The sequence below is a fragment of the Carassius carassius genome, chromosome 21 (assembly GCF_963082965.1).
Source record: "Carassius carassius chromosome 21, fCarCar2.1, whole genome shotgun sequence".
NCBI classification, from domain to species: domain Eukaryota; kingdom Metazoa; phylum Chordata; class Actinopteri; order Cypriniformes; family Cyprinidae; genus Carassius; species Carassius carassius.
In genome coordinates, this window is record NC_081775.1 from 6,566,847 (window position 1) to 6,591,328 (window position 24,482).

General features: G+C 39.5%; 1 protein-coding gene across 1 annotated transcript; it reads left to right on the top strand.

Annotated features, from left to right (window-relative positions):
• The first annotated feature begins 473 nt into the window (after window positions 1–473).
• Window positions 474–23,968, top strand: LOC132097419 (opsin-5-like). The gene is made up of 5 exons (XM_059503120.1): window positions 474–690; window positions 4,567–4,694; window positions 6,745–6,883; window positions 22,197–22,392; window positions 23,304–23,968. Exons 1-5 carry the CDS (start codon window positions 506–508, stop codon window positions 23,787–23,789), a joined length of 1,134 nt encoding a protein of 377 aa, XP_059359103.1. The 5' UTR covers window positions 474–505; the 3' UTR covers window positions 23,790–23,968.
• The last annotated feature ends 514 nt before the right edge of the window (window positions 23,969–24,482 follow it).

Below are 24,482 nucleotides of genomic sequence, written 5' to 3' on the forward strand. Positions count from 1 at the left end.
ATCTGTCAGTATATCTTAAATAGCTTTCACTTAGTATGATATAAATGTATTTTAAAAATATTACTTTTTTTTTTTTTTTACTAGACGTTACTGACAAAGTAGCCTTCATGGCTTGACATCACAATTAAATAGTTGTGTTTCATTTCATTTCATCTCACTGTTAAATTGACTTTTTTAAGTTTAAGTTTCTCTTTGGAACACAATCATGCAACACTTATGTTTATGCATTTTGGACGTTTTTAGCCAAAATGTGATGCTTGAGATACAGTTATATTGTGAACGTTAAAGTATCAAGCGATGTTAGATCAAAACTTCAGGGGTAATTGAAAAACAGAGCGAGACGACACTTGACAGTTTAAAGGGTGACTTCAGATCCGTGCCAGAATAAATCATAGCAGTTTCAGGTCTTGCCAAGCTGTCAGAGCAATAACAAAACAGTAAATTGGGGTTGCAGGGTGTTACAACAAGGAAAAACAGAGTGCTTGTGGTAGTGACTGTTCACCAAATGTATTTCTTTCTCTTTTTAGGTATTCTGTCACTCTTGGGAAATGGCATCCTGCTCCTTGTTGCGTATCGTAAGAGATCATCTCTCAAGCCGGCGGAATTCTTCATCATAAATTTATCTATTAGTGACCTTGGGATGACAGTTACTCTCTTTCCCTTGGCGATTCCATCCGCCTTTGCTCACAAGTAGGCAGATGCCATAAGAAGTCTGTGCTAAAATATGCTCAACCCTGTAACAGAGACAGTCTAAAGCAGCTCTGATGCGTCATTTCATTGACACGGGACCAAAGCTGCAGCAGAACTGCCTAACACTGTGCCACAATATAACAAATTTTATACAGCTGGATATTGCAGTTCAGTAGGATACCTACACCTACTAGCAACCAACAGTACAGCATTTTATGAAATTGTATCATGCTGCATATGGTTGAGACACAGTGTTAGACCTTGCTGTTTTCATGACAGTCAGAATATGACTTGTTTTATGTGCTGGTACTAGAATCATTAACATATGGAAGCATTTTTAATATAAAGGGTAAAAAAAAAAAAACATAATTCTGCGATATAATTTAAAATGTCCTCATTGTGTTATTCATTTCAAGAAAAAGTTGCAATTAAAAGATATAAAGTTGCAATAATTACAAAAAAAGTCACAGTTGTGAGATATAAAAATCACAAGAATTAAAGGCAATGTGAGATCATTTATATTTTGAGATATAGGGCACTATTTTAACGATCTGAAACGCAAGTATCAAGCGCAAAGCGCAAGTAACTTTGTGGGCGGGTCTTTGGCGCTGTTGCTATTATGCCGGCGGAATAAATGACTCTTGCGCCCGACGCAAGTTTCAAAGAGGCATGTCTGAAGTAGCTTCATTATTCAGAGGTGTGGTTTGGGCGTAACATGAAATAAACCAATCAGAGCTTCATATATCCTTCCCTTTAAGACGAGACGCGCATATTTCATAGCGGATCGATATTTTAACGGCGGATCTTCCAAGGCGCGCGCCAGGTGCGGTGCAGAGCTGAGGAGACAGATGTTCTCGTCTGGCCATAAAACACAGCTGACATTGTATGGGGATAGGAGAAACACGACCTAATAAGCTTTGGTCTAACAGGCATAGGGCCTATAATAATTTTGTAAATGTGTAATCTAGATTAAAATGCCTATTTTTCAAAGAGGTCGGCCGAGAATTGACAGCATTTACAGATTGAAACAACAGCAAATCAATGATTCTTCTTCGCGTGACAGAATAACAGAGGTGGGTAGAGTACCCAAAAACTGTACTCAAGTAAAAGTAAAAGTACTTCTAGAAATATTTACTCAAGTAAAAGTAAAAGTACTAGTCTTGAATAGTTACTTGAGTAAGAGTAAAAGAGTATCGGATAAAAAATCTACTCAAGTAGTTAGTTACTAGTTACTTTGGGTCATATATACTGAGCCTATTTTTATTTAGATATATAGATAAAATGTATGTAATGTATGTGTGCGTGTATAAATGTATATATTTCATCAGCCTTTACTCCAATTTATGTAATTTATTATAAAACCCTGTCTGTTTACTTAAGTAACATATATAGGTGTCATGCCATAACATATTTTTAATACGACTGACTTTATATTAAATGTGAGTTTAACATTGAAAGTTAATGTGATATAAATATTGCTACTAATCTTTCATTGTTCAGAAAGAGAGCAAATAACATTTACATTATTAAAGATAATTTTCACTGACAGTCTAGATTTCAATCACTCTCAGAAACTCCCATTAAAATCACTGAAACTGTTAACACTGTGAAATCAATATCTTAATTAAAGATTCGTACACACATCTGCACTTTGTTGTTCCTGCGAGAGAATTCGCCAGAAAGAGGTATTCAGTCAGTGAGCGAGTGAAGGAAGCACCGGCATTTTAGCGATGACTCATCTGAAAGCCTCTGATTGGCCAATGCTTTAATAAGCTCAAAAGAATCATGTGTGATTGGTTATAATGCACAGCCTGTATAAACGCATCTATCTCTGGCTAAGCGCCAGCAAGCAATCACAGATCTGAATTTAGCAGCTGATAATATGACTCCCTGAACGTACTTGCACCAGTGTGATTGTATTAAAATTAATAAAATCTTAATCGGCTATTTTTTGTCTTTTGGAAGCTGCATTCAACTTGACTCCCCTCTGTTATAAGCCACACACGTACAACAAACTAATGTCACAGTGGTATCGTGTACTGTAATCGAATGTAGCCCAAGTTATTACCTGTTAAACAGTAGACAGCACACGCGGTGTTCATCTAATAAGGATCTCCATCGCTAGCAATATAACTTTTGCAGATTTCAATTCAGTGCAGTTCCAGCCATGTTTTCAATGCTTTTTCTGTTCTTAAACGTTACAACTCCGAGTGAACCACTTCAGACGCTCAGCGCGTGCGGCAGGGAACTGAACGACTCATTCAAACTGATTCATGAACCAATTCACTCGTTTGCCAATTGGTTTGATCAAGCCTTTGAACAGAATTGACTCAAAAGAATGAATCATTCGCGAATGGGCATCGCTCATTGCCCAGAGAAAAGTAGACGGCGCGTTTGTAATAAACTGATGCATTTATTGCATTAAGATAAAGTAACGAGGGGAGCGTCGCCCACAGTAACGAAGTAAAAGTACAGATTTTTCCCAAAAAATTTACTCAAGTAAGAGTATAAAGTAGGCCTACCCATCTTTAAATATACTCCGAAAAGTATTCGTTACCCCAAAAAATTACTCAAGTAAATGTAACGAAGTAAATGTAACTCGTTACTACCCACCTCTGCAGAATAATATATTTAAAATGCCAATATATTATTCCATTCAAATGGAACTGCGTACATAAATGCCATTTTTCCCAATTCGGTTCTTGCAAGTGAAACGAGAGTAAAACATTTATCAGACCAGAGGGAATATTCACAAAACCATTTTTAAGACAACCTAAATAAAAAGGCATCAATCCCAACAAGCTTTATTTAATTTTTTTCTTTAAATGAGTTATGTGAGACTCAAAAGATAATTTATCATCGATAATGATGCCAAGATAATTAAATTATTTTACTAACTTAATCACATTGCCTTGTGAAGTCTGGAGAGGAATGCACGCACACACGCTACACTATGGCCATTGCGCGCTTAAAATAGCATCTGATAACATGCGCATTGCGCCATTGACTTTAGACCAGGTTTTTTTTGGTTAGTTGCGCAAACGTTTTATTGAACTGCAAGATAGCATCAGGGACTATTTGCGCCGGATCACGCCTTCTTTTTTGCGCCGACCCGCCCAGGGAGCGCAAATTCAATCTGTAGTTTGACAACGTGCGTCTGTGGAGGGAAAAGTCCGCTTTGCGCCGGTGCAAAATAGGAATGATACTTGCGTCAGTGTACAAAGTCAATTGCGCTGGGTGCAAGATAGGGCCCATAAAGTCATAATTGTGTAAAATAATTTAGCAATTGAAATGGCAGTTGTGAGATACAGTCACAATGGCAAGACATAAAATCACATTGTGAGATGAGAAAAACAATCAAAGGAGTTGTGAAATACAAAATTATATTGTGAGATATAATTTCAGAACTAGAAACAAATTAGCAATTGTGATATATAGTCATGAAATCACATTGTGAGATAAGAATCACAATCACAAGAAATAAATTGGTAAAATTCAAATGATTAAAATAAAGATTTAAAATCATATTTTGAGCTAAAATCTAATTTTATTGTGAGAAATTATGAGAAATAAAGAAGAAGTTGTGAAATATGCAGTTCAAATTGTGACAAACACAAAGACAGAAATCACAATCAAAAGAAATTAGATGGTAACTGAAATTGAAATTATTCAGTTATTACTGTTTTTTAACCGGCTTTCAAAACAATGTGCATGTGATTCCACACTTCAAATCTCTGAGGCAGTGTTTTTTTTTTTTTTTTTCAGCCATTTCAGATCTGGCTTCTGAGACATATTTGTAATACAAATATGTTTTATTGAAAACCTAAAAATGACTGACCATTGCTTTCTTTACTTGCTTCTCTCTCATTGTCTCAGGTGGCTGTTTGGAGAGCTGACATGTTTATACTATGCTGTATGTGGTGTCCTCTTCGGCTTATCCAGCCTGACAAATCTCACCGCACTGTCGTCCGTCTGCTGCCTCAAAGTCTGCTTCCCAAACTATGGTATTGTTTCTCAACACCTTTCACACCAAAATACATTTATCTTCTACCCTGGCCCTTCTCCATATCTTAATTAAAAATCAGATGTAGCTGCATGAATCCATTCTGTCCTGCTGCGATGCACCCCAAAGGGAAATTCATTACCTTATGGCATTCAGTGTGACTATTGGATATTCTACCTTTTATCAGGCTCTAGATGCCCAGTGTTCGTTTTGCTTTTGGTCAAACTCTCATGTCTGGACAAGAGCAGTTGGCCTCGTTAGAGTTCATTAGATTTGTCAGTTTCTGCATTTCAAATTAAGGTTAAGTATAAATACTTTATTGTCATTCTAGCTTTACAACAAGTGTCCAGCAGAACAAAGTTGCGTTTTTCCGAGCTCAATGCTTAATGCATAATAGTGCAAACTATTAGGCACACTGAGCATTGGGCTAGAAGAAACTGATCGGATTTGACTGACTGTTGAAAAGATGAAGGTGTGTGTGGGAGAGAGGAGACAATTTAGATGGAGCTGTTTAACAGCATGTGGGTGTGCTTGAGAATAGAGATTAAGATGGCAAGTAGGACAACAGGTGAACAGACGGATTCTGTAGGTGGAAGAGAAGTAAACATATTTGGGATGCAGTTGTAGCCTTATTTTAGAGGTCAAGTTGCCAGATAGGTCTTTAGCTCTGCACCTGATAGATGTCATAATTATAGAGTAATATAGTATATTATAGTTTGTTGTGGGAGCACTATTGGGGGCCTTTTTAAAATCCCACTGTGCTACTTTTCCATATTCCATGTAAGCTTGTGCTGGACAGGCATGTTTGACTGTTTTGCTTGTGCCCTGCATGGCATGACATTCTAAAAATGCCCTTGAAAGTAACCAAAAAGTGCACACAATTCTCAATTCTCACCAAGATAAGTATGCAGCCTGTGTACTGCCATATATGCTTAACAGAGGATTTCCTAAATAAAAAAAGTATTTTAGCATTTTTTACTTTATACATTCTGGCCACGGTGTCATAAACAGTTGGGTCCATCCAATCAAACGGGTCTATGTAGGGTCAAGGTTTGTAATGTTTAATCAAATACTAGAAGATTTGTTTATAATGTTTGTGTATGGTAAGAGACATGTAGAGTATAAACTAGCAAGCTAGAAATGTGTTAGGCTAGTATTCTGAAACTTGAATAAAAAAGAGAGAAATGTTGAATTTTGACAAGCCCTATATAGTGCTGCAGAGCCATAGTTTTATAGGCCAACGCAGATGATACCATCAGCCTGATTCCCTTGACAAAACCATAAAGAATTTAATTGGCTTATTGATAATTACAGAACTTTTTTGTTCATCATGAATATCTTCACAAATGAACACAACTTTTATGAATTTTGAAGCCTACTGTAAGTGCAATCGGCTGAAGTAAAAATCTAAATGTAGGCTGGCTATAAACAAACTGAAACACAGATGCATGACTTGAACGTCACAACAGTTAAGCTTCCAACAACTCTTTCAGTTTTTATATATAAATATATATACAAAAATAATAATAATAACTGAAAGTTTGAGTTAGAACAGTTTGCAAGATGCAAAATATAAACACAATGCTATACACACAACGAGGCTGTGAAAATGGCCTAACCTAGTGCTAAAATGCAAATTCGAATATAGGTTTTTGCCAACAAAAATGGCAAAAATTATTCATGACTTTAATGTTCTATGGTCTCCTTAAAATGTAAAAAAATATTAATGTAACTCTTACAAATGACAAGAATAAGGATGACTGATATTTGATTGATATCTCATCTTACCACAGTATAGCTTCCTTGGTACAAAATATTTCCCTCGTAAGCACATGTGGGAAACAGATGGATTGGGCCAAGAGGAAGTGGTTTGTTTAAAAAAAATGTAAAAAAAATAATAATAAATAATAATAATAATAATGTTTTGCTTTCAAAATGTATTTTCGGGGGGGGGGGGTTATGTAATGTTCTCCAACACAGTATAACACATTTAATAGTGATCAGTACTTTGTGCTAATTGAATGCTTGTGTTATTTTACTTTCTTTAATAGGTAACAAATTCTCCTACTCTCATGCCTGTCTGATGATAGTGGGGGTGTGGTGCTATGCCATGGTGTTTGCTGTGGGTCCCTTGGCAAATTGGGGTCACTATGGCCCTGAACCTTACGGAACAGCATGCTGCATAGAGTGGTAAGTGCCTAGGAGGATGTTAATGGGAGCACTGAAAGATTCTCAGAAAAACAGACAAAGGAAGCCAAAAGGTCAGCTTGAAGGTAATGTGTGTAATTTATATGCTATTAGTGGCACTGCACCTCGCTGCCACAATACTAGGGTTTTCTGTATGATTGTCTGGGCATTGTAGTTGTCCAGGTGTTCTAAGTGCTTGTGTGTGTTGATTTTTGTGGTTTACAACGTTTTGACCCGAATATGCACCAGCATTAAAGGGACATTTGAGTTTATGGGGACAGGGGTCATGTCCTTACAGTACAATTCTGGCAATGTACAGTAGATGCTATTTTTCTAAGTCCCAAAAACTCACTCTCAAATTTTGGTTGCATGCCCTTACATATCACAAAACCCTGAAATTTTACTATACACTGTGTACCTCTGAGCTTGAGAGTGCGTCCCTGTAGTCGGTACCCGGTACAACTACTGCATCAACAAAGATTTGCATAATACACACAAGTGTACGTTTAGAGACTGATTGGCTGGATCGTATTGTAAGCGAAAACAAGATGGTGTCGGTCGGCAAAACTTCAGTCAGCCGCAGCATGCGGTAGCTTCTGACAAGTAAGTTAATGCAGTTTGATAAATTATTTAAACATTAACTATAATTTATCAATTGAAAATTACATATATGAATTGCAAAAATAAAAGTAAATGTTAGCATTTAATATAATACACTATTATCATAGTTTAAATTACTTGAAACAAGGGCTGGTAAGCGATTAACAATTTTGATATAATTAATTACATGATGTGGTGATTAATTAATCTGATTAATCACACATCAAATTTGGAGAAATTACTCTGAAAAGATAAATCAAAGTCAATGTGCAAAGCATCAAAAGATTTACAAAAAGTAGATTCAGCGAGAAATATTTTGTTTAATTAAATTTATTACATATACTCTTTTGGACCATGTGAGTTATTGATGACAAATCTGTCATTTTTGGTTGGGTGAACTATAACTTTAATAATTTATTTTCTTAATTTTATTATTATTACTATGAAAATATGAAATTATTTCTTTAATGAATCGATACTCTAAATAATAAATTAAAACTGCCAGTAGGTGTTGGTAAATGTCTTAATGATTAAGTCATCAAGTAATTTATTCATTGTTTAATTCGTTCAAATATGGAGCCAAAAGAGTCTCGATAAATGCACACACTACATTCACATATGCACACACAGGATTCATACATGCACACACATGATTCATAAATACAAACACAGGACACACAAATGCGCACAAAATTTACAAATGCACACACAAAATTTAAAAAGCACAGAAGATTCACAAATGCATACAAAATTCAGAAATGCACACAAGATTCAGAAATACACACACAATTCAGAAATGCAAACAACATTTACAAATGCACTCAAGATTCACAAATGCACAGGACAAGATTCAGAAATGTATTTCTGATGCACACACACAAATATATCTTGATTTACAAACTGCTTGCGGTCTGTGAACTTCACTGCATTTGTGTGTGAAATTTGAGACTCCCCTGACTTGGCTCGACACACAAATGCTTTTTTTTTAAACAGGGAATGATCTGCAACCAATCAGATATCTCCCTTCTTTTAGCCAATCACAAGAACGCACTCCACGTGGGGGATTGTTTACTTATAAGCCAATCACATGAACGCGTTCACACAGCGCGATATGCCTGTGGTGCGGCATATTATAGCCTACTTATTTATGAAATTGTATGAAAATACAGATGTTTAGATTACAATTCAGGTTTATTTTTTATTATTTTTTACAAAATATAAATTTAAAAATGTCTCAATACATATAGCCCAGTGACTGCAGAAAAAAAGTTAACCATAGATTCATAAATTTGCAATAGGCAATTATTTCATTTTATTGAAATATTTTAATGAAAGTAAAAAAAATTTTACACCTTTTTGAATATTTAAATATATCGAAATATTCTTTTGGATGCAATATAGAAGTCACTTTAATTATAATATTCGGTCCCTACATGAAGAGAGAGTCAGTGGTCTGCTGCGAGAGGAAAGTGACTCTCCGACTGCGAAAAGTGGGTCTCCGGCTGCATGAGGAAAGTGAGTCGTTCGCTTAGGAAAGTGAGTTGATCGCTGCGTGAGGAAAGTGAATCGTTCGCTGAGGAAAGTGAGTTGCTCTCTGCGTGAGGAAAGTGAGTCGTTCGCTGCGTGACTCGTGAGGAAAGTGAATCGTTCACTGCGTGAGGAAAGTGAGTCGTTCGCTGCGAGAGGAAAGTTACTCTCCGGCTGCGGAAAGTGAGTCTCCTGCTGCGCAAAGTGGGTGTCCGGCTGCGCAAAGTGGGTCGCCGGCTGCTTGAGGTAAGTGAGTCGTTCGCTTAGGAAAGTGAGTTGATCGCTGCGTGAGGAAAGTGAATCGTTCGCTGAGGAAAGTGAGTTGCTCTTTGCGTGAGGAAAGTGAGTCGTTCGCTGTGTGACTCGTGAGGAAAGTGAATCGTTCACTGCGTGAGGAAAGTGAGTCGTTCGCTGCGAGAGGAAAGTTACTCTCCGGCTGCGGAAAGTGAGTCTCCTGCTGTGCAAAGTGGGTGTCCGGCTGCGCAAAGTGGGTCGCCGGCTGCTTGAGGTAAGTGAGTCGTTCGTTGCGTGAGGAAAGTGAATTGTTCGCTGAGGATTGGCTTATAAGTAAACAATCCCCCACGTGGGGTGCATTCTTGTGATTGGCTAAAACAAGGGAGATATCTGATTGGTTGCAGATCATTCCTTTTTTTTAAAAAGGCATTTGTGTGTCGAGCCAAGTCAGGGGAGTCTCAAAATGCACACACAATGCAGTGAAGTTCACAGACCGCAAGCAGTTTGTAAATCAAGATATATGTGTGTGTGCATCAGAAATACATTTCTGAATCTTGTCCTGTGCATTTGTGAATCTTGAGCGCATTTGTCAATGTTGTTTGATTTTCTGAATTGTGTGTGTATTTCTGAATTTTGTGTGCATTTCTGAATTTTGTATGCATTTGTGAATCTTCTGTGCTTTTTAAATTTTGTGTGTGCATTTGTGAGTTTTGTGCGCATTTGTGTATCCTGTGTGTGTATTTATGAATCATGTGTGTGCATGTATGAATCCTATGTGTGCATATGTGAATGTAGTGTGTGCATTTATCTTTATTGAGACTCTTTTGGCTCCATATTCAAATGGCTGATTCATTTAGGAGTGAAGTAAAGGGTACTTTATGAATGGTTCATTGAATCATTAGGCTTGTTCGACTTGAAGCGGGTCATCACCATCTGACCGACCAGTGTGTGACATCAAAGTACTGCATGAGCTTAGAGAACAGACGACTCCTTGTGCTTTTCAATCGCTCTCACGGTACTTTGATGTCATACACCAATTTGTCTGTGCAACGCCACTTCAAATCCTACGCGACTATGGCCAATGGTTCAACGTGCCAAATGGTTCACCAAATTCGTTCAAAACATGGATTATGTCTTTATCTTCTGGTAGGCAAAATTGAACAAAACAGACAACATTGTTTCTAAAATAACACAATATTAACTTCTTAATGAACTGTTGTATAAGATATCACATTTGCATTAGTGTGTTATTGCACTTAGCCTTAGCTCGTGTGATATTTCTTAACTATGTGATGTAAATATGAGACAAAATTTCAAACATTTTGCCCCATATCTTGAATTTTAGGGATATTCTCTAGGCTCCATCACACAGTAAGTTGTTGTTCTGCCTCATATTAGTCATCAATCGACTGTATGAAATGGCAGATGATCCACATAGGTCTGGGGCGGGGCAATTGTTTTTAGGCAAGGTAAGGTAAGGCAAGTTTATTTATATAGCATATTTTGTACACAATGGTAATTCAAAGTGCTTTACATAACAGAAAGTAAAATAATCATGAAGAAAAATAACAAAAATAAAACAAGCAATTTTTAAACTTTTTAAAATGATTTAAAAATGTACTTATTTAAAATGAATTTAAAAACAGTTAGAAACAGAAAATCATTTTACATTGAAAAAAAAAAACAGTGAAAATACAGTGCAATTAGTTCGGAAATTGCACATTGCTCATTCAAGAAATGCACAGCTAAGCAGATGAGTTTTAAGTCTAGATTTAAATGTGACCAGTGTTTTAGCATATCTGATCTCTTCTGGAAGTTGATTCCAACTGCGGGCGGCATAGTAACTAAAGGAGGACTCCCTTTGTTTTGTGTGAACCCTTGGTATTTCCAACTGACTCAATCCTAAGGATCTGAGTGCTCTGTTAGGTTTATATTCAGTGAGCATATCTGCAAAATATTTCGGTCCTAGGTCATTTAGTGACCTATATATGATTAAAAGTACTTTAAAATCAATCCTAAATGCAGTGTTGGGAAGTAACTAGTTACATGTAACGGCGTTACGTAATTTAATTACAAAATAAATGTAACAGTAATCAGTTACAGTTACTAAGAAAAAATGAGTAATTAAATTACAGTTACTTATGAAAATTGTAACGATTACAAAGAGGATTATATTTGAATATTTAGACACATCCACATACAGCTTATTTCTTTCCCAAATTGCACTAAAACATATGGCCCATAATCTCCGCGACGTGGAAAACACATTCGTAGAATCGAGTCATAAAAATGGAATTCAGCCTATAACGCGGACGCAATATGCCACATTTTGGACGAATAAATCAAAATTAGGTCAGTACACTTGAATCAAAACCCGATATGGACTGATGTCTGTGAATATTAAGCCGCAAAAAGACTGAATATGAATCCTGCACATTCTGCGTGTCTGTGGAAATCAGGCGCTGACTGGACATCGGGAGAACCGGGACTATTCCCGGTGGCCTGGCAGACGATTTGGCCTTCTACTTTAATATTGTTATTGTATAATTGCAGGCCGAATATACTAAAGCGATTATTTCCGAATCCGCCATTCGATAATTAAATCTCTAATAAATCATGAATCGGTTAGTCGTGACTGGCAATGGTTGGGCTCGCGCGCTCTCCGCGCCTCCGCCGAACGGTTTGGATCAGACTCAGAGTAATCAATGCGAGAGAGAGAGACCGGAGTGAACTGTGTAAGCGCACAGCTGGAGCAGAGAAGCGACACTTCTGTTCAGGGTTTCAGGTACAGGTCAGTTTCATCTGTAAATATGCTATTGTAGTTTTGTCTTTGTTTACTTAGTCAAGCAGCAGCAGCACATTGCTCACACTCACTCAAAATACTGTATAAACGACGTCATTATTATCTTTTGTAATGTTACAGTAGTAAGTTAGCAGACAAATCATCATATTTTATCATAGGTTTAGGGGGAGCTAGTGCATACAAAAACACAACCCTTAGGAAAATTAATGTAGCCTATGGTATGGCACTAACCGTGGTTTAACTATGGAATTTGTAGTAAAAAATAAATACAAGTGGTAATTCATTTGCCAAAAAAACAAAATTGCACTTACAAAACATGGTAAAAGTCAAATAAAAATCTTCAGTATTAAAGTCATGAGAGAGATGGATGGATAATGGAAGTGAAGGTGCAGTTCAGTAGAGAACTCTTAATTACTTTGCAAGTCCCCCAACCTAAGGATTCACATTTTTTCATGTCAGGTCCAAAAAAAAAATAGGGTTGTCCATGTTTCAGAATGGGTTGTGGGTGTATGAGTGTGAGATTTCCCAGCCTATTGTTTTTCCCAGTCCGCCCCTCATGGAAATTAATCTCTAGAACAGTCACTTCATGAGCATTTTTTACTTATTTTGAGAAACTATCATCATATCATATCATATACAAAGAGACAGCAGTGTTTCAAAAAGACACCAATGTTTCAGGAGTTTAGTACACAAAATAGGACAAATGCTTATTAGATAACCGTATTTGAGTTGATGTATATGCTTTTATTTTTTTTATTAACTATTTTTCCCCAAACCATTGTTAGATGCAGTTATATGCCTGTAGTTATGCAAAGATTTGGTTTCAAAAACAGTATCTATAAACTATTTCTTTTGATTTTAAATCTGCATTGAACTTCAGATCAATCTCTAAGTAAAAGGCAGTACTAAAGTCTGATTGTGTGGTGGATGTGTTCAAATGTGATCATCTTAATTCAGGTGATGAAGAATGATGAAAGTCTGACAGTATTGAGCACTACTGTAAGGTTAAACCTGCATGGTGTAAAATGGTTGAAGATGATTAACAGTTGCAAATTAACATTCATTACAAATTTATAAAAGTAATCAAAATGTACTCAAAAGTAATTAGTTACATTACTTTATTAAAGTAATTAAAAAAGTTACACTACTATTACATTTTAAATAGGGTAACTTGTAATCTGTAACCTATTACATTTCCAAAGTAACCTTCCCAACACTGCCTAAATGTAACTGGAAGCCAGTGTAAGGACCTGAGGACTGGTGTGATATGCTCAGATTTTCTTGTTCTAGTCAGAATCCTGGCAGCAGTGTTCTGGATGAGCTGCAGCTGTCTAATGGTCTTTTTGGGAAGGCCGGTGAGGAGCCCAGAGGAACCTTGTTTAACTGAAGAATGTTCTGGCACATCCAACTATTAATTTCATCAATGCATTAGCAGAGGGAGTCAATGGGGCTGTATTCATTTGGAGATAAGGCTAGGTAAATCTGGGTATCATCAGCATAGCTGTGATAGGCAATTTGGTTCTTTCTCATTATTTTACTTAGTGGAAGCATATACAGGCTAAACAATAGCGTTGCAAGAATTGACCCTTGTGGGACTTCGCATGTCATGGATGTACACTTAGACTTATGCTCTCCTAGATTCACAAAATAGCCTCTCTCTTCTAAGTATTACCTGAACCATTTGAGTACCATCCCAGAAAGCCCGACCCAGTTTTCCAGTCTCTCTAGTAGTATGTTATGATCGACAGTGTCAAACGCAGCACTGAGATCTATCAATACCAGCACCGATATTTTGCCAGAATCACAATTTAAGCAAATATCATTTATTATCTTATCTTAGTGCTGTCTCTGTGCTGTGATGCAGTCGAAAACCAGATTGAAAATTGTCCAGTTATCCATTTGAGTTTAAGTATTTGTTCAGCTGATTAAAAACTACCTTTTCTATAATTTTGCCTAGAAAAGGAAGATTAGATATTGGTCTAAAATTGCTCAAAATAGTGTTATCAAGATTGCTCTTTTTCAGGAGGGGCTTAACAACTGCTGTTTTCAGGGAGTTTGGAAATGTCACAGAAAGAAGTGAGGCATTCACCACTTCTAAAAGATCTGCTTCTAAACAGTTTAGCACACTTTTGAAAAAAGATGTGGGAAGTGTGTCAAGATAGCAGGTTGACGATTTTAGGTGCTGCACTATGTCAGAATTTTGCTATCAATTGCTTCAAAAATAGACAGTATCTTTTTGATATTGTGACTGAATCTGTCTGACCTCTGCATTACTTGAGGATGTGTTAATCGCCTTCCTGATATTGATGCTCTTCTCAGAAAAGAAGGAAGCAAACTTATTGCATTTGCTGTCTGAGAGCATTTCACTGGGAATCTGACTTGGGGGGGTTTGTCAGTCTCTCAACAGTGGCAAAAAGAGTACGAGAGCTATTTAAGTTACTGTTTATAAGTGAGAGACTACATTGACTGGAGGACCATGAATCCGGAATATGTGATCAACCATCACCTGAGCAGTTTGTTTGGCTGAGGGGAGCATGGAAAGGGCAATGAAATGGGCCACCTTGGAGAAATGGTCCACCACCATAAGAACGATGGTGTTACTCTTAGATTCTGGGAGGCCAGTGACAAAATCAATGGCCAAATGTGACCTGGGGCGAGAAGGGATGGGCAACGGGTGGAGCAGACCAACGGGAGGCACATTGGAAGTCTTGTTCTGAGCGCACACCAAGCAGGCAGCCACGAACTGCCTGACATCGTTGCCCATGGATGGCCACCAGAATCACTGATGGATGGCAGCCAGCGACCTCCGGACTCCTGGATGACAGACCAGCCAGGTCGAGTTACCCCACTGGATTACTTCAGAGGGCAACCTGGTGGGAACAAACAGATTACCCGCTGGACCCCCCTTCGGCACAGGCCCCTTAAGTAGGGCCTCCTCTACTGTATCTCGATGTCCCAAGAGAGGGATGCCACTACCACCTCTTTGGGCAAAATGGTGTCCGCTGGCTCCTCCTCCCCCTCCCAAGGAGCCTCGAAGCCAGTCGGGAGCTCAGCCTCCTGGCCGAACAGATATACTCAAGGTTTTTGTGATCCGTCCAGACCAGGAAGGGCCGAGCTGCGCCCTCCCCGAGTGACGTCACTCCCCCAAAGCCAGCCTGACTGCCAACAACTCCTGATTACCTATGTCGTAATTCCGTTCTGGGGGACTCAGGCGATGGGAGAAGAAGGCAGAGGGATGCACCTTTCTTGACAAAGAAGAACCCGGCACCTGCAGGAGATGAAGAAGGTTGGATGAGACTGGCTTTAAATGGATTCATTAATGTACTTGTCCATGGCCTCTCTTTCAGGGCCTGAAAGGGAAAACAAGTGACCCTTGGGCGGAGAAGTTCCTGGGAGGACCTCGATGGCACAATCATAAGGGCTATGTGGAGGTAAGGAGGTGGCCCGGGACTTACTAAACACCTGGCACAAGTCGTGGTACTCCACCGGGACCCCCTTCAAATCAGCAGCCTCGAACCAGTGACGCCACTCCCCCAAAGCCAGCCTGACTGCCAACAACTCCTGATTACCTATGTCGTAATTCCGTTCTGGGGGACTCAGGCGATGGGAGAAGAAGGCAGAGGGATGCACCTTTCCATCCTTGTGTGACCGCTGAGATAGGACAGCGCCCACACCGACATCAGAGGCATCCACCTCAACAATGAATTAACATTCAGGGTCTTGAATAGACAAGACAGGAGCAGAGATAAACAGGCCTCCTGTGCCCCAATATTCCACTTGAACGGTACCTTGGGAGAGGTGAGTGCCGTTAAAGGTGCAGCAATCTGACCAAAGTTCCAGATGAACCGCCGATAGAAGTTGGCAAACCCAAGGAACTGCTGCAGAGCTTTACGAGAGTCAGGAACTGGCCACTCGGCAACGGCCCTTACCTTACAGGGGTACGCTCTGATCTCTCCCGCAGAAACAATTAACCCCAGGAACAGAACCGACTGGGCATGGAAGACACACTTCTCTGCCTTAACATAGAACTGGTTCTCCAGCAGCCGTTGTAACACCTGGCGAACATGCTGAGTGTGTACCTGCAGAGATGGGGAAAATATCAAGATATCATCAAGATACACAAAGACGAAGCAATTCACCATGTCTCTCAACACGTTGTTAACCAGGGCCTGGAAGACAGCTGGGGCATTGGTCAGACCAAATGGTAGGACCCGGTACTCAAAGTGTCCCGTAGGTGTGTTGAAGGCTGTCTTCCACTCATCCCCCTCACGTATGCGAATCAGGTGATAGGCATTCCGAAGGTCTAGCTTGGTGAAGACCTTGGCTCCCTGCAATAGCTCAAAGGCAGACGACATAAGAGGCAAGGGGTACCTGTTCTTAATAGTGATGTCATTCAGGCCTCAATAATCTATACAAGGATGCAAGGAGCCGTCCTTCTTCTTGACAAAGAAGAACCCGGCACCTGCAGGAGATGAAGAAGGTTAGATGAGACCGGCTTTAAATGGATTCATTAATGTACTTGTCCATGGCCTCTCTTTCAGGGCCTTAAAGGGAAAACAAGTGACCCTTGGGCGGAGAAGTTCCTGGGAGGACCTCGATGGCACAATCATAAGGGCTATGTGGAGGTAAGGAGGTGGCCCGGGACTTACTAAACACCTGGTACAAGTCGTGGTACTCCACCGGGACCCTTCAAATCAGCAGCCTCCACCTGCAAGACAGGACACACAGACACAGGAAAAGAGGCAGAACCCAAACAAGATGCAAGACAAAACTTACTCCAAGACAAGACAGAGTTGCTGGACCAATCCACGTGAGGGCCATGTTGCACCAACCACAGGTGCCCCAGAACTATGGGAGCACTCTGGGATTCAAGAAGGTACAGCGTGGTCACCTCACGGTGATTGCCCGAGACTATACGATTGACAGGAAGAGTAGCATATGAGACAGTGGTGATTAAGGTGCCATTCAATGAATGGGCAGGAATAGGTTCAGGAAGAGGAATGGCAGGAATTTCCCAATGGCTGGCTAGAGAGAGGTCCATAAAGTTGCCCTCAGCTCCTGAGTCAACCAGTGCTGTACAGGAGTTAAAAACATCACCAAACTGAATTGAGACAGGAAGGAGAGTGCGAGAGGAGGGGGGATGCAATAAAGGGGTAGCACTCACCAGGCTTTACTGGCGAGCCTTTACTTTTTATGGACAGCCTGCTGTGAAGTGACCTGATTTGCCGCAGTACAGGCACAGCCCTAGGGCGAGGCATTGCTGTTTTTGTTGTGGAGTGAGTCGAAGGCGCCCCACCTACATAGGCTCAGGCTCAGTGGTTTCTGTGGGGGAAACAGATGACAACTCCACAGTCCTCCAGTACAGATGAACTGCCAGGAGCTGACGGAGGCGGCGAAGGCGACCCTCAATCCGCAATGCCATATTAATAATATCGTCACAGTCATGTGGCAAGTCCTGAGTGGCCAGCTCATCCTGGATGTCATCCTCTAGCCCTGCACAGAACATAGTTCGACAGGCCTCCTCATTCCAATCACAGAGTCTTGAAATTAATAGCATAGTCTGTCACTGAGCGACCCGCCTAACGGAGCCATGCTAGCTGGTCAGCCGCTCTCTGACCTCTGGCAGAGCTGTCAAATAGCCTCTCCATCTCCTGGCGGAAATCTTTGAAAGAAGCACAACAGGGAGCTTGAGTCTCCCAGACGGATGTTCCCCAGTCTCTAGCCTTCCCAGTTAGATGAGTCAATACAAAAGCCACTTTGGACATCTCAAGCGCATATGTGCGTTGATGCAGGGCAAACACCACAGAACACTGGGACAAGAAGGCCCGGCAGGAATTGGGGTCCCCATCATAGGGTGGTGGGTTATTGCATTGGGGCTCAGGCTCATGGCAAGGAAGATGGTGAACTGCACCACCCTGTGCAGCCTCTCGTTGCAGCTCTTGGATGAGGGTGGTCAGCTCAGCAACTTGGTTTGCTAGGTACTCCACCTCCCTTGTGGTGTTCGTCAGTCTGACTTCATGCTGGCCCAATAGAACACCCTGCTGGGTGACTGCGGTTCTGACAGAATCTGCGCCTGCTGTGTTCATCTTGGCCAGATCGTTCTGTCACGAACACAACTGGACACAGATGCAGGTTACAGTATGAGACCAATTTATTTAATACGTCCAAAAGAAAAACTTCCTCAAATGAACAGAATCAGGCCGGGAAATAAGGAAAAATGTCCAACAGAAAAAATAAGAGACTTCAATGTCCTTGAATAAACACCCAGCAGGGGGCGCCCAATGGCGCAGCCACGTAGTGAACGGAGAGGGGAGGAAGACACGAGAGAGCCAGTATCTGAGCAAACTGAAACACTTCTGTGGAATGCAGGTGCCCAGTCTAGGAAATGAGGGAGGGGAAAAAATAGAAAACAAAACAAAACAACTGGTAGCAGCAAAAATGGCACGACAGAACAAGGCTAGACTGGAACAGACAGAGTGGCTGTACATGGACTATTGACGTACAACGATCTGGCACCAGTTGGCATGAAAGACGGGAATAAATAGAGCGAGAGATGAACAGACAATGAATTCAGGTGAGCGGAGTCAATTAGAATCACACATAACATTTCCAAACGTGTTTTTTATTATGAATCTGTTATAAATAATACGCCTAAATACAAATGACAAAGACAAATTTTGGTCAAGTTGTTCATTTTCATTGAGCTATTCACTATCATCATGTTATTTCTAAGCTGAAATGCATAAAATTGTGCTTCATTTCAGATCCGCTTTCCGCTCCGGCCTTGAGAGCAGAAATTACAGTTCATAAGACAGCAAGTATTCTCCATTCTAATGGGGTTTTAACTGTGTAATTGACATTATAACTTCTTCAACCACTATTACCCAGTCTCTACTGTAGTGTCGGTGTCCCCAAATCACAGAATGTACCGCAATGCCGACATCACGTCGTCATTCTGATGGACACAACCTCATGATGTGATGACAAACTATATTGGTTTCTGTATGTGTTACAATAGAAGTCGGACGTAATGATTTCTGTGAGTGTGTATGTGATCGTGCTCTGGCCACATGACTGAGCGCTCGAATGAACGCAAGTGATTCAAATATTAGTTTGTTTTTTTCTAAGCAAGTGCAAGCAGTTATTAAAAATGTTAATGCAAATAAAGGTGTTTTTCCTCTTGTGATTTGTATTTAATGTCATTGTAGGCTTTTTAGCATGTCCCAAAATTGAAGGCACTGGCACATGTAATTACCATTCCGTAATAACGTCTCATGTAAACAGTAGTCCACCTAATCTTTCAATCGGAATGATTTTAATTGGAATGACAAAAAAGTGTACATGTAAATGTGGCTATTGTGTAACTGTTGAAGTAATCAATTTTTCACTTAAGGTTGGCCATAGAATACAGCAATAACAGACAGTTGAACATATCTTGTCATATGACATTTCTCTCATAATGTGCTCCAGTTTCTGGCACAAGTCCTGCTGTTCAAAGGGTCATGAATGGAATGGAAAACAGGTATTACAGGTTAAAAATATTTTATTCTTTCTTTCTTTTTTTTTACGCAGAAGCAAGCTGTTTTCTGTGAATGTGCGAGACTTCCGATTCATTAGCCGCTGTGGGGAAATAACGAGAGGAATAACAATGTGCTGTAAACGTTAAAAACTGACTTGAATTTAAAACAAATTTTTATTTTTGGGTGATCTCTTTAAGGCCAAAACCTGAATGACAGTTTAGAAAGGAATGTTTAACAGGTCATGTTCTGTTGAATATATTTGAAATTTTGAAATGATCTTTCTTCTGTTTGAGTCTCCTGATCATTATGTAACTGATTTCTTGCACCTGTTCAGAAGATGCCCATTGAGAAAACCTATTTTCCTCAAGGTACCAGTGTTAAAATCACAATACTACTATCAATATACAGTGGTGATCAAAATTAGAGAACAGTCTATAAATACTTGACTTTTCACTCACAATTTGCAGGAATATTATTTGTGGGTATACCACTGTTATACTAACACGTTTTACAAAATATCCAAGGCAGTTAACAAAACAAATACATTAAGGGTTTCAGTCACCTTAGAGCGGCCCGATCTCGGTAGAAATTCTGTTCATGTATTTGTGTTAGTAGTTGACACGACTCTAAACTTATTTTGGTTTGTAACCGGAGGCTTTTAGAGCTCATCTGGGTTTATGTAAATATTGACAGGCTTATTCCTGTCTGGCTCCCGAACATTTTAATTTTGTTAGTTAAGTATGCATTTAAACTGTTTTCTGGGCCCACCACCATTACACAATGGAGGGACAGAAAGCTCTCGGAGTAAATCTAAAATATCTTAAACTGCGTTCCGAAGATGAGTCATTAATGACATAATTTCAATTTTTGGGTGAACTATCCCTTTAATTACATCCCACTCTAGAAATCTTGAATTTTAACTGTTAAGAATAGATTGTCAAAATATGGCAGTCCTGTCCTTTGTCACTCTCATGTTGTTCCAAACCTGTAAGACTTATCCTCTTCAGTGGAACACAAAGTACATGTTTAGCAGAATGTTTTGGCCAGTCTCATTCTCAAACACCACTGATATTCACTGTATGGAGCAGTTGTAATAAATGTGAATGCCGTTGGTGTCTGAAGCTGTGGCTGTCTGAAACATTCTGCTAAACATCTCCTTTGTGTTCCACTGAAGAGGATCAGTCATACAGGTTTTCTAAATTGTCATATTTTGATGAACAGTCCCTTAAGGATAAAGCTGTATCTCTACACATTGCAGTAGTTACTACATGTTAAGTGAGTTAATCTTATATATTTCAGTGCCTGTTTAATGACATCTTCATGAGCTGCCCTTGTTTTGTAAATATTTTCAGTTTTAAATGGTTTACGTTCTTTCCATTTCAATAATGCCAAAGCTCTTTATTTTATTTTATTTTTAAGATTACACAAGTGTTTTATTGTCCAAGTTTAGAAGTTTATGGATGTCATTTTCTCCCTAAATTGTCATGCCATGCTTGTAAAACATGGTAAAAAAAAAGGTAGAGAAATGTTTTGTGTGTGTGTTGTTACTTAAAGATGTAATGACATTGGTCTCTTTAGTGTTGTAAGTTCTGTTGTGTATTGTAAATACAATGTTAGTAAATCACATTTGTCCATTTAATGTTGGAAGATGCCCGGTTGTGTATAATGTTTAAGATCCAGTACTCTTTATACTTTGGTCACTGTAATGTAGTATAGTGTCATGTTTGTGTGTTGTGCTGTGCTAGTAAATCAGGTTGGTCCCTATGAGAGGTGTGTCTGAAGCTGAATACCATATCCAGAAAGGCACGGATAATGGCTTCAAAAACAAATAATGGATAACATCTCTAGGTTATGTATGTTACCATGGTTCCCTAAGGGAACGAGATGCTACAACGAGAATCACTTTGGGAACGCCTTTGCATGACCACATTCTGAAGCACATGTAAAATCAGTCCAATGCAGCGAGACGTCACAAGTGGGGTGATGTGAGCACCAGGACGTATAAAAGCGCAAGTTAGCTTTGATGAAGTAGTGCCTGCAGGGATGCAGGGAGTATGGCAAAGAGATGCAGCGTCTCATTCATTCGGGAAACCATGGTTACATACGTAACCTAGAGACGTTGTGATCTATATCTCAGGAAACGCATGAACTATCCCTTTAAGTGCTACTTTTTTATAGCTTTGGCTAGACAATGGCCAATTTGGCATAGCACAGTGGCAGCTTTGCTTTTAGAAAGACTTCAATATCTATGTAAGTGTAGAAGTCTTAGCAGAGGATGGTTTTGATTCATCTACCTCTGGGTTATGCTCTTTAACCACTCGCCAAAGATGGGTCTTAAACCCACAGTACCTGGCTTAAGAGGTCAGTACCTTATCCATTAGGACACAGGGCCTGTGGCTCATTTACCCCCAATAATTCTCAGTCTCTCTCAGGTGGCCCAGTAATACCAACAATCTGGGAATATGAACAAGGGCATATCAGGGTCACCGTAAGAAAAAAAAAATGTTTAGAGGATTCAGACAATGGTCAGACAATCAGTGATTTCAGCCCAAGGAAATAAGCAGAGGCCCTAGAAACTCCAGCGTTGCCCCTGATTATCATCACCATTGATATGTCCTGTCCTCTCTTTCAGGTATGCACCAGGCCAGGATGCTCTGTCCATGTCCTACATTATATGTCTCTTCCTCTTCTGCTATGCCCTGCCTCTTGCCATCATCCTCCTCTCCTACATACTGATTCTCATCACTGTACGAGGGTCACGACAGGCAGTACAGCAACATGTGTCACCACAGACCAAGACAACAAATGCTCATATCCTTATTGTGAAGGTAAGGTGCAAAGCATCATTGCTTAAAGGTGACCAATTAGACATCTTTTTGCAAGATATAAAATAAGTCTCTGATGTTTTAGTTCAAAATACCCCACAGACAATTTTTTATAGCTTGTTAAAAGCTATACATTTATTTAAAAATCAAATGCATGATACTTACTTAATCAAAAATGAAATTTATCCACAGTGTACTCAGTAGCTCAGATGGAGGGGGTCTATGGAGACTCCTATGTTCGTTGGTGCATCCCATAACACAACACTTAATGCTTCTTTAGTGCTGACATTGTATATCCAGCAGCTAACGTTACAGCAAGAAAACAGTAATGGAGAACTGCTGCTTCTCATTCAGGGATCTTTCTGTGCTAACAGGGCAGAGAGAGTCACAAATGAGTAGGACTTTTTAATACAGGCAATACAGGTATATTAAATGCATTACTGTTCTGATACAGAACATATACTTGTAGATGAGACCTCATAATTTGCTCATCCTCTTCTTTTTCGCAATCATTTTCTAATTCAAACATATATGGTTAATTAAATCCAATATTGTACAGCATTAACTATATAAATTAACGGAGTGAAAGTGGAATAGGTAGTTCAAGCTTGTGTAAATGAGTGGAGGATGAGACTAATTTGCATATAAATGGATGTGTTTATATACTAAATGAGGAAAGGTTATTTTATAAACCTATAAAGAGTTATTTTCAAGCCATTTTAAGGAAGATTTTATTTTGACATAATTTTGATTATTTGCGTTAAGGGATAAAATTAATGGATGCAGGGGGATTTACTTTCTAGAGTTTAAAGTACAGCAGTGCTTTGCAACTGCAAATGAAGAATGATTCATTTACTTTTTTTCTCCAGAATGTGTGGAGATATTCTCATGAGTTATTTCTGATTCTTTCATAGCTCTCAGTGGCGGTGTGCATCGGTTTCCTGACTGCCTGGAGCCCTTATGCTGTTGTGGCAATGTGGGCTGCATTTGTGGAACCCAGTAAAGTTCCCCCTATAGCCTTTGCATTAGCAGCTATCTTTGCAAAATCCTCCACCATCTACAACCCTGTGGTTTACCTTGTATTTAAGCCCAACTTTCGCAAATCTCTGAGCAGGGACACTGCTCAAATTCGAAAACGAATATGTTCCAGCCCATGCAAAGGAAGCCCTGTCCCTGGTGAGAAGGATCTTCAACGGCATACATCTCTACGTTGCAACAAAGATGCTAGCAATTCCACTCGACTCTCCAATGGCTTGGTGGACAGTCTTCATTGCACAGAGGTGGACCCTCATTGTCAACAGACCCCACCTCAAAGGACTGCCTGTGTGCTGATCGGTACATCCTACAGCAAGGTGACTGTGAGTCAGCTGCCGGAGAAGATGCAAGCTGGCCATCTGTGAAGGCTCTGTAGGCTCTCGTCATGCCAGCAATAGGACAAATGTGAGGAATAGATGGATGGGCAGCCTTAAAATGAAACTTCTGGCCACTAGAGATAAGCTTAATGTGTCAGAGACAAACTGTGGTCACTTCTGATACTTATGTTATGTATTAGGAGCTGCAAAATAATTGACCCTGCACTAAGTCTAGTAAAATTTGGGGTGAACTATTCTTTTAAGTTGGTGCCACAAGTGAGAACCACTACAAAAGTATGTATCACTGGCAAAGCCTATGTATTCTGACTAAATTTATTTTTGCACGCAATATTATAAATATTTAATTATATAATAGTAGATGTTTTTTTTTTAATTGAATAGAAATTCAAATAAAATTGAATAATTCGCTAGATATATATAATTACTATTATTATTTTTTTTTCTGATTATGTCAGCTTAAAACATTCGAGACTGTGCACTTTCTTATGATCAGTCAATCAGCAACTCCAGAGCTGTTTGTCACGTGGCTTCTGTGGCTAAAGTGATTGAAAATCAACAACTGAGTGCCTATGAGCAATAATGGCTAGTTTTAAATCATATATAGTACTTGTGTGAGCTAACCAATTGTCATTGAGATAAATGGAAAAGCTTAATGGATAGCTTTTACCTCTTTGGTCTGAGAAAGCAACAGTAACCAAGCTTAGTAAAGCTTAGTAAAGG